Raw genomic sequence first — 11706 nt, 5'->3', positions numbered from 1 at the left:
CTAAAATAGAAAATAAATCCAAAGCAGCATCAGATGAATATATATCATATCATATACATATCCAATTACATAGGCCTTCATTTAATATGGAAATGTGTTTGTTTATGTTGTTGTTCTTCCTATTGTGTTTAGGCCAGAGATGCTCTTCAAACAGACCACATTACAAGAACATGGTGTGAGTCCAATTTGATGTTCCAGTCAACGCTGAGAGACCTTAACCAGGAAGTCAGAGGTCAGCTGATGCTGCGAGCAGGAAATGAACCAAGGGAGAGGTTCACTCTACTCAATCTCAAAGAAAATATGCTGGTATTTGTTGATGTTGATGGTACAATAATAATATATAATATAATAAATGATAAAATATTTGGACTTTGGGTCCAAGAATATTTGGGTTTGGACAGAATGATCAGTCCTGGAGTCTGTGCTGCTCTGATGATGGTCCTCGTTCTGTCTGGCACAATAAGATAAAAACATCCATCTCCTCCTCCTCCTCCTCCTCCTCTGTCTCTAACAGAGTAGCAGTGTATGTGGACTGTCCTGCTGGCACTCTGTCCTTCTACAGAGTCTCCTCTGACACTCTGATCCACCTCCACACCTTCCACACCACATTCACTCAAACTCTTTATCCTGGGTTTTGGGTCAGTTCTGGTTCCTCAGTGTCCATCCAGTGTTATTGATCCAGTACTAATATCAGCATTGGGATCAATACTACAATACACAATCGCATGTGTCCACGTGATGTAGTTTGAAGAGCAATCAGATGTCTCTGTATGAGGAGGCGGGGTCACAGGAGGTTAACAGAAACTCTGCAGCAGCATCATCAGCTCACATGGAAACTTTGATGATTCACTTCTGTGGTGTTTTTACAGAAACACGTCACAAAATTAACACCACCTGTTTTGTGTGTGAGCTTTGAGTTTCTTGTCTTCATTCTGGATTCTTGTGTTGCTGTTTTTACACACAGCAGATATTTCCTGGTTGGTTCCTTGATGACCACATGAAGCTTTCTGAAGCTTGGATTGAAAACGATTCATTACTCAAAGCTTTCCAACACAGGCCTCAGTGGCGCCATCTGGTGGACAAACATGTGAAGTGCAGCATCAAGCTACAAATTAAAATGAACAAGATCATGTTTCTACATGATTATATGTCCTGTTATTGTTCTGTATTATATTCAGTTTTCAGCATCCTTTCCCAGCCCCTGTTACACCATCCATACAAAGCCAATCTGACTGTGAGCCAATGTGTTTGATAGTTTGTGTTGGATCAATAGATTTGACAGACTTGGTTCTCATCCAGAGGGAAACAGTCCAAATTCAGATCTAATGAAATGATGGAGGCTGTTTCCTACCACGGTGCTAATGTGTGACTAACAAGGCTCATGGTCTCCAGCAGACAAGCGCCTGGAATGAGGTGAGCTGAGTGTTGCTTTGGTGGGTCTGTGCCCACGTCATGCATCAGGATTCATATTGGCAATAGTTCATATCTCTGTTCTTTAGCCTTCATCACAAAGCTGTGAAGGAAAAACAAACATCTAACAGGATTTGATGGATGCAAAGTCCACTGAGCTCTTTGTCATTTACAAACTTGTCCAACCAACAAGAGCACAGATGAAAAACACAGTGACACTTAAAGGATTTTGCCATATATGAGCATAGATTACTTTCATATAGATTTTCAATGCAGGCTTTTGGTGAGCCGCTGGGTTCTGTCTAATAATCATCTCAGCATTTTACAATAGAATAGCTCTTTATTAAAACTCTGCTATGAACATCATTCATAGAGCAGCTTCCAGCGTCTTTTCTCTGATACAGTTTGGATGGATTTGCATTTAAAAATGCAAAGAGACTAAAATAGTTAGGGTCAGGAGGTCAAAAGGTCAGAGCTCCAGTGGGTCTGAGGGCAGCCATGTTGGAAAAGGATGAAGGAGAACATTGACATGAACACATCAGCACTGCTATCAGTGAGCCTAACGACAGCCGTTAGCATCATTTCAGTGTTTCAGTCATTTAAAAACACTTCTTGTCACTGTGGCGGTTACAGTGACATCATGCATTTTGTGTTTTGACCTCCAGAGGGCGACAAATCAGCACAGACAGAGAGCTCCATTCAAACGATCTAGACCTGCGTGACAATACTGAACATGTCACATGACACACCTTAAACATCATGTGATCCACTCTCAGTCTGCACTTTCATTCATGACTTCAACATGTTGAAATGAGCTTTGAAGAAACATTCAGTGAAATAAAGCTTTCATCACAGGATTCATGTGAGCACCAGATGAACTTTGTACCAACAACATCTTCAATAACAGAGTCTGAATGAAGCTCAGGTGTTGATGCTGCTCACTGATTGGACGGTTGGTTTCAGCTCTGCTCTCAGTCTTTACTGCACAGGTGAAGGTAGAAAGTGTGTCTGGATCTATAGACTGGAAACAGAGAAACATGCTGAACATTTGAAGCTTTGCAGCAGAAATGTTCATGTTACAAATACAGCAGAGCTGATCTGGGATCAGTGTGTTCACACCTGCAGCTACAACAAGGTTTCATGTCTCCACACATCAGCATGTGAACTTTACTCTGACTCAGTCTGAGCAGTCAGACGGCATATTTTTAAAGTTAACACATCAACACACACAGAGCTGAGCCCCTCCCACCTGTGCTGTTTCAGGTGGAGTCCCGCCTCCTTCCAGGAAGCAGCTCACCTGTGTGTCCGTGTTTAGTTTCCAGGTGTGGAGTGGAGCTTGTTATGGTGTGTGTGAAGAAACTGTAAGTTTGCTTTGTTTCCTCCTTTAACAGTTTGTCTTTGTATTCATGGAAACAGCACAAGCTAAAAAAGTCACAAGTTAGTCTTTTACCTACATGTAGTTGATAGTTTATAGATTCTCATGTCTGACTCTGCTTTAAAATACTGCGTCATAAAATGTTCGCTTTGTTCACACCATAAACGAGTTTGACAGGTTTTACATTTCGAGCATAAACTCACTGCTTTTGGTTAATGACAAAAACTATTTAAGCGATCAATTTTTTTAATATATTTTTTAAATAAAAGTCACAAGTTTCTTGTTAGGCGTAGTATTTATACTATATTCCAAGTTTTAAAATAATACAATACTTATTTAAAGTCATTGGTTTTTGCAAAGTGCCGAGTTACAAATGTTATTCAGTCTCTATCTGTGAAATAATCTGTGAATCAAGGAACATGAACATGAACACTTCTAAGAAAATGATCTTTTTGGGGGGGGGGGTTTGCCCAACTATTTACAGGGCCTTGAATATAAAAGCTGAGAGTGTTTAAGCTCTTCTTAACTGAAAAACTGTAACATAAATATGTTTTTGCTGAACAGCAAGTAAAACTGCCCTATTGTCTAAAAGTAAATCCCTGATGCCAATTGTAAGGTTTATATTGTTGATTGTTATTTATGCTTAGAAATATTTACTCATATATGCTTAGAGCTTTCTAATCAATTGCATAAGGATAGAGGTTTGATCCTTAGTAGTCTGCAAAGACTCTGTGTGCCTTCCAGAGTGCTCTGGCATGCACACACAACTTGGGGTCCTGAGAGAGGTCGTACCTTCTTTTATTGTTTTATGGTAGTATTAAATCCAGTTCTTTGTATTCCTTAATGGCCAAGAAAGACACGGCTCAAAGTGGTCTAACTTAAAAAATGATCTTTAATTTGACATTTTCTGGAAAATGGAGACTGAGCAGGCACATAGACACGCCAGCCGAAGTCTGGGGGATCAGGAGCGCGTCTTGCTATATATTTTGCAGCACGTCACACATAGTTTAGATACAAACAAAACCTTATATGGTACAAGTTCCTCTTTTCTTTGTGTCAAATTTCCAGTGGAGCTTTGCACTTCCTCTTTCTAAAGTCTGTTGCCAGGGCAACTTGTCACCCTTAACCTAGTTTTGTCTCCTCTGAGCTCAGTTTCTAAAGGCCTCTCATATTAAAATACATAAAACAATATAATCAGAAAATCAGAATTAAGAATATATATTTAAATCCCAACAATAGCTGGACTGCAGGTTTAGAGAAGTTGTTTATGGGGTCACATCTTGACCCCACACATACAAACACATCTGTCTTTGTATGTGATGTTGGCGCTCGTCCAGTTCTCTCCCTCATGCACGAGAAACACAAAGAGCTCTGCTTGGTGTTCAAAGCTTTTTGCTGTTGTAGTTGAATTGTCTCGTTCCAGTGAGGGGTTGTGCGAGGCAGACCCATCAGCAATCATCATCTTTATGCTGGCATTATGTCCTGTTTATGCTCTCAGTAAAGTATGTTTGAAAAGAAAACAAAGTCAAGTCATGCAGTAGGTTGAAGAGTGGTACAATATTCATGTTGTTTATCACAATGAAAAAATAAATGCACTTTATTGATAATCCACAAGTTGCAGACTTAAAGAAATATCATTCTATTTTTAATAAAAGTTGAAACTGCTCAGAGAAAATAGGGAGATATAAGATACATTTAACTCTGACAACACAAAGATAAACAGTTACAAACTAATTTGAAAATCTCCCTCCTCCCACTTCTTACCTGTCCTACAGTTTATTTTTATGTCATAACACAACCATTAGCAAAAACATGACCCGAGCAAATAATTTCATTTCATGGGTGCAATTAAATTCCTTGCACATAAATGCAACAACTCAGCAGCCGCGCTCACAAAGAAGCCATTCAACCTACAACATTGTCTTGGAGGCGGAGCCCAAAGAGCAGCTAGCAGTTACAGTATGAACTCTCTGTAAGCAGTCAGCTTGGTCCTGGGCACTGTTACTGAAATGAAAGCTGTGTCTCAGATGGATGTTAGTTCAACACATCAGACACGACCTCTGCAGCTCTCAGTTGATGTGCACATGAATGATTTGTGTTTCCTCTGCAGGTGAAGGTAAAAAGTGTGTGTGAGCTGATGTGAATTGAGCAGCATGGATCAGTGTGAGGACAGAGAGGAGGGAGTCCCTCCCTCTAAAAGCACTCTGTGTGGGGAACATGAGAGCCAGACCAAAGCTCAGAGGTGAGATGACCATCTCTAACTGTCCATGACTCTTCTCCATGTCACAGCTCAGCACTCACATCACTGCTCCATCATTATTCACAGGAACCCACCTGGACCTCCACCCAGCCCTGTGTCCTTACAGAGTGACGAGTCTAAACAACACATCATTCATTTTCAAGCCCAGCCACTGTCTCCTGCAGAGAGGTGATGTGTGTGTATATGTTGTTGTGACTCAGTGTTTATAAATAAATCATCATGCTTAATGTCAGCTCAGCTCTTTTTCACACACATTTCTATGTTGATATGTGAAGCGGTGTGTGTTGGAGTAGGGCTCCAGCATATTTTCTTCAATAACTGATATTAGGATACATTAGCTTTTTTTTTTAAAGAAATTTGAAATAAACAAAGCAGCAAACTATTTCTCCAGGCTAAATGATGATCCTATAAATTTGTGACACGCCATTTCCTCTCCAGCTTACGAGTTATCTGCTTTAGGCTACGTGTTTGAGAATTATACCACGGAGTCAAGTACTTCTGATTTGAGGCCTTAGTTTTCACAGGAGCTACAGTATCCAGAGTCGTACGTAGTGAGGAGGTAAAATTATTAACAAGATGATCGACCTCTGTTGGAGTAGCGTTCAGATAGCTGCTCTGCTCTATGTTGGTACAGGGCATTGAAGAAGATAACAGTGGGTGGATTATATTCTTAAACTTAGTTACAGCACTTTCAGAAAGACATCTACTGTGATAAAGTCTACTCTCCACTGCTGTGTAATCAATTATTGTAAATGTAAATGTTATCAGGAAATGATCAGACAGCAGAGGGTTTTCAGGAAACACTGTTAAATGTTCAGTTTCTATGCCATATGTTAAAACAAGATCTAGAGTGTGATTAAAGTGGAGTTCTTTTTTTTTTAATTTTCCAATTAGGGTTGCCAAGGCTAAGAGTCTGGCTTTTAAATGAATAAAACCTCTTAGGGTCTTTGGCTGGTTAATAAGTTGGATTTAAAGAGTTCTGAACTTTACCTTACTTGATGATTTTAACTGCTTGTGTGTATCACAGGTGCTGATTCATTTAAGCAATTCAGGGAGGTCGCTGTGGTCTGCTCTCAGATCCACTAGCCACTGAGCATGGGTTGCGTCCTTCTCCCATATGCTCTTCCAGTATTGCTCCATCTCCAGCCTTGGTGGTGCTGTCCTCATATTGTTCCCCTGCCACTGAGAGTACACCTTGGCTGATTCTGTGGAGAACAGCTGGTTCTTTGTCCTGCCTTTACTCTTTTTGGCCTACTCTTCAAGTGGCTGGCCAATGCTGTGAGTCGTTGCTTGGCAGCTACTTCTTAGGCACCTTCTTTGTTGCACCTCGTCAATCTCTAGCTGTGAGAGCAGTCCCTTCTTCTAAATGTTGAAAAACTGAGCTACTAGTTGTTCATCATCGGGTTTAGAGTACAGTCTGACAGGAAAGCTGTGACACTTTTTACATTCATTAATGTTAGCTGGTTAGAGATTATGCTGGAGGAGAAGCTGCTCACCTTGGATATGTTTCTGGTTCTGCAGACAGTGCATCTGCTCATACTGGGACCAGTCTGCTTCATCAGGAGACTCCTCCTGTCCCCATTGTGGAGAAAGATCCAGAACCAGAGCTGGACTGCAGACGGCCAGTCAGAGCAGCTGTGTACAAAGTAAGACTGAACATCTGTCTGCTGATGGACTCATTTCTGAAAACTGGACTTCTTGTTGTTGTTCAGACATTGAAGAGTTTTCTTTCTGTTTTTCTTTCTTTCAGCAGATGTTGGTCTGCAGGAGGTTTTAGATGAACATAAGATCAGTCTGAGGAGGAGATGTGAACGTGTGACTGAAGGAAGTGATGAAACAGGAAGTAGAACCCTCCTCAACACCATCTACACTGAGCTCTACATCACAGAGGGACAGAGTGAAGAGGTTCGTACCCAACATGAGGTGAGGCAGCTGGAGACAGCTTCCAAGATGGACGCCCTCCATGGCGCTCCAATCAGGTGCCAGGACATCTTTAAAGCCTTACCTGACCAACAGAGACCCATCAGAGTGGTTCTGACCAACGGCGTGGCTGGTGTTGGAAAAACCTTCTCAGTGCAGAAGTTCACTCTGGACTGGGCAGAGGGCTTGGAGAACCAACATGTCAGTGTGGTGGTTCTGCTTTCATTCAGGGAGCTGAACCTGATCAGAGATGAGCAGTACAGTCTTCTGGAGCTGATCCATGTTTTCCATCCAACATTACAGAAGGTCACAGCAGAGAAGCTGGCTGTCTCTCAGCTTTTGTTCATCTTTGACGGCCTGGATGAAAGCAGACTTTCATTGGATTTCACCAACAGGAAGCTGCTGTCTGATGTCACACAGAAGTCATCAGTCAGCCAGCTGCTGACAAACCTCATCCAGGGGAATCTGCTTCCCTCGACTCTCGTCTGGATAACTTCCCGACCTGCAGCAGCCAATCAGATCCCTCCTACATGTGTTGACAGGCTAACAGAAGTACGAGGCTTCACTGACGCCCAGAAGGAGGAGTACTTCAGGAGGAGATTCAGTGATGAAGAGCTGTCCAGCAGAATCATCTCCCACATGAAGACATCCAGGAGCCTCCACATCATGTGTAGTATCCCAGTCTTCTGCTGGATCACTGCTACAGTTCTGGAGCACATGTTGACTACAGAGCAGAGAGGAGAGCTGCCCAAGACCCTGACTGACATGTACTCACACTTCCTGCTGGTTCAGACAAAGAGGAAGAAGAACAAGTACCATGAGGGACATGAGACGAGTCCACAGGAGCTGACGGAGGCTGACAGGGAAGTTCTTCTGAAGCTGGGGAGGCTGGCGTTTGAACATCTGGAGAAAGGCAACATCATGTTCTACCAAGAAGACCTGGAGCAGTGTGGTCTGGATGTGACAGAGGCCTCGGTGTACTCAGGAGTTTGTACAGAGATCTTCAAAAGAGAGTGTGTGATCTTCCAGAAACCAGTCTACTGCTTTGTTCATCTGAGCATTCAGGAGTTTCTGGCTGCTGTCTACATGTTCCACTGTTATACCAACAGGAACACAGAGGTGCTGGAAGACTTCCTGGGATACAATTGTAGTCATTCTGACATTAGTTTTCGCTTTTACGATTATTCTAATGTAGTCACAGATCGAGGTTGTCACATTAAACTATCTTTGGGTGAATCCTCTGTGGATGAGTTTCTAAAGAGAGCCACGGAGAAATCCCTCCAGAGTAAAAATGGTCACCTGGACCTGTTTGTTCGCTTCCTTTATGGCCTCTGTCTGGAGTCCAACCAGAGACTCTTAGGAGGTCTGCTGGGTCAGACAGAGATCAGTACAGAAACCATCCAGAGAATCATCAACAACCTGAAGAAGATCAACAATGATGAAATCTCTCCTGACAGAAGCATCAACATTTTCCACTGTCTGATGGAGATGAACGACCTCTCAGTACATCAGGAGATCCAAGAGTTCCTGAAGTCAGAGAACAGATCAAAGTTACTCTATATGATCCACTGCTCTGCTCTGGCCTTCATGCTGCAGATGTCAGAGGAGGTTCTGGATGAGTTGGACCTGCAGAAGTACAACACATCAGAGCGGGGACGACAGAGACTGATTCCAGCTGTGAGGAACTGCAGAAAGGCTCGGTGAGTCCAGATGTGATCATTAACATCATTAATTAGTGTAGATTAGTAGTTTAGTTCTTCAGATATACACAGTACTAAACGACTCTCATTAGTTTGAGTTTCTCAGATAAAATGATATTTTGTGTTGATCGGGAAATGTGTGTGTGCACTTTGCATGATCCTGCATTGGTAGTCGTACGCTGTGTGTTGTAGACTCACATCTACCTGTAGTACCTGTGTGGTGTCATTAGGGGGCAGTATTTTAAATCTGCTGCTGCTGTTGTTGGTCATTCAGACGCTGCTGTTAGAGAGAGACAGAAATAAGAATCTATGAAGAGCTTCTTTGTAGTGAAGTGAACTTTGATGTTACAAACAGTGAACAGACAGAACTACAGACAGAGTTTAGTGGCATAAACATGGTGAGTGAGGATGAAGGTGCTGAGAAAGAATTTGGTTCAGTGTGATTAAAGTGTGATGTAATGATGAAGAGTGACAGTGTTGTGGTTCAGAGTGAGGGCTCAGAGGTGAACCAGCTGTGCTCTCTGCTGCTGCTGGACACAGACAGGTAACATCATTTTGACTTGCTGTCACTTGGATCTGGAGTCATAAACACTGAAGCCCTGAACAGGAAAACAAATCTTTCTCTGCCAACTAGCGATACACCAGTAGACTAATGCTTCAGAACACTAAAATGTGCCAATCATTTCTTTGTTTAGTTCCCCTGAAATCAGATCTGATATCAGCAGCTCTGAGTTCATTCATCATTATTGTCCAGTGATGAGATTTCTGCGCCGTTTGGTAACAGTCAGCAGGTTTTTCCTGCGTGTGGATGTGAACAGTCATACCTGACAGCAGCAGGTAGCAAACAGAGATCATCTTTCCAGCTGGAACTCTTCACTGAGCTGAACTCATTCAAAATGTTCTGGAGTCAGATTCAAATCAGGAAACAGTCCAAATGTGTCTCTTCACTCTGACTCTGGATCAGATCTCAGTGACAGACTGTGGACATTATGGAAGCCTAAATGTGACGCCATCTTCCTCCTTCATCTGCAGATTAAAGCCAAACAAAGATTCTCATTAAAAGTCTGCAGGACTGAGAGAGACTCAATCGTTGTGTCATGTCAAACAGAGTAAGAGGAGCTGAAGCACAGATGTGAAGAGCAGATGTTCATCAGATTATGACGTCACTCTGTTTTGTCTTCATATACATTCAGTCTGTGTTTATAATGCAGATTTTCTGCTTTTATAATAACACATTTTATATTTCTATCATCACAGACTGACTCAGTGTGGACTCTTAGAGACTCACTGTGAAGTTGTGGCCTCAGCTTTGAAGTCCAACCCCTCCCATCTGACAGAGCTGGACTTGAGTGAGAACAAGCTGCAGGATTCAGCAGTGAAGCTTCTGTGTGCTGGACTGGAGAGTCCAAACTGTCGACTGGAGACCCTGAGGTGAGTTCACTCACTGCAGCTGTTGTTGTTGTTTTTGGTTTTTTTAAGTATATATTTAAGACATCACAAATCTGAATGAATGATCTATTCTTATTAAATACTTTGTTCTTTACATAGTTGAATGTGCTGTCAACAAAATCCCATAAAAAATGATCAAATGTAGCAACCCGTGTAGTCACACTCAAAATTAAAGCGGAAAATCACTACAGGCTGATCCAACTTACATGTAATGTCATTAAAATACTTTAAAATGAGACTCAGTTGTGTTTGTGGCCTCCACATGCCTGTATGACCTCCCTACAACTCCTGGACATGCTTCTGTTGATGTAGCGCAGCGGTGTCAAACTCCAGGCCTCGAGGGCTGGTATCCTGCAGGTTTTGGATCCCACCCAGTGTCAACACACCTAAATCAAATGATTAGTTCATTACCAGGCCTCTGGAGAACTTCAAGACATATTGAAGAGGTAATTAAGCAATTTAAATCAGCTGTGTTGGATCAAGGATGCATCTAAAACCTGCAAGAAACCGGCCCTCGAGGCCTGGAGTTTGACACCCCTGATGTAGTGCATAGTCTCCTCAGGGATCTCCTCCCAGACCTGGACTAAAGCATCCACCAAGTCCTGGACAGTCTGTGGTGCAACATGGTGTTGGTGGACGGAGTGAGATATGATGTCCCATATGTGCTCAGTTGGATTCAAGTCTGGGGAACATAGCATCAATGCCTTTGTCTAGCAGGAACTGCTGACACACTAATGGGAGTCAGGCTACCTTTAGTGAGGGGAGTGTGGCACCCCAAAAAATGCCACTATATTTCAACCATATTTAGTTGAAATATAGTGGAATTAAAAAAAATTTGAAGAAATATTGGGAAAGCATAATGGCCATCTGAAAAAAGCTGAAGTTTCGTCAGAACTACTTGTTATTCGAGTAGTTTTCAAAACTACTAAATGTTATAGTGACATTTTCTGGCATGAAAACAACCTGATGCAGAATGATGCAGAAGAAGAAGCTGACACTCAGCTGTCATGTTGCTAATGTTTCTCAAGACCTGCTGTACATGTTGCAATTACAGTAAAGAAACTGGAAATCATTTTGGAGCTGAGCCTGAGAATTTCTGATGCAGTTTGATCACAACCATTTTTAAATATGTGTTGATGTAGAAGTGAGTGGATCATATTCTGACGTTAGACTCTAATCATTAGAAAATGCTGCAGGTCTACAAGTTCCAATGATCCCAGAGGAACCCTGGGATATGTTGAAAAATAATATGAGTTTTTTCATAACCACTGTTACTGATGATCATCTTTTTCTCAGCGAAACTTTGATTTTCCACATGTGATGCACAAAAGACTGAGAACAAAGAGGATGACACAGAGATGGAGAATCAAGAACCCCGCGAGAAAAATGAGCAGAAGGATTTTGGAGCCTGATGGATTGAATAAGCAAACAAAGTGTCTTTAAAACTCTCTTGTTAGAAATGTACAACTTCACTGTGAAAAATTCTGTTTTTTTCTCTTGTTGTGTTTGTTTGAAGCTGCTTCCTGTTGGCTTCAGCTGTTTGGAGTTTCCATTTTCTAAACTTCTACATTCTGAACCTTCTTCAGCTCTGA

At 42.0% G+C, this 11706-nt stretch overlaps 1 protein-coding gene across 1 annotated transcript in view; it reads left to right on the top strand.

Annotated features, from left to right (window-relative positions):
• LOC102082314 (protein NLRC3-like) overlaps positions 1-11706 on the top strand; it is a 441947-nt gene that overhangs the window by 183664 nt on the left and 246577 nt on the right. Inside the window, exons 5-7 of the mRNA XM_025905853.1 lie at positions 6567-6691; positions 6796-8099; positions 8202-8665. Of these exons, the coding sequence (XP_025761638.1) occupies positions 6567-6691; positions 6796-8099; positions 8202-8665 (1893 nt within the window). The remainder of the gene's footprint in view (positions 1-6566; positions 6692-6795; positions 8100-8201; positions 8666-11706) is intronic.

This window comes from Oreochromis niloticus, linkage group LG3 (assembly GCF_001858045.2).
Source record: "Oreochromis niloticus isolate F11D_XX linkage group LG3, O_niloticus_UMD_NMBU, whole genome shotgun sequence".
In the NCBI taxonomy this organism is placed as follows: domain Eukaryota; kingdom Metazoa; phylum Chordata; class Actinopteri; order Cichliformes; family Cichlidae; genus Oreochromis; species Oreochromis niloticus.
Note: the sequence above shows the minus strand (reverse complement) of the source record. Positions and strands in the feature narration are given on the sequence as shown.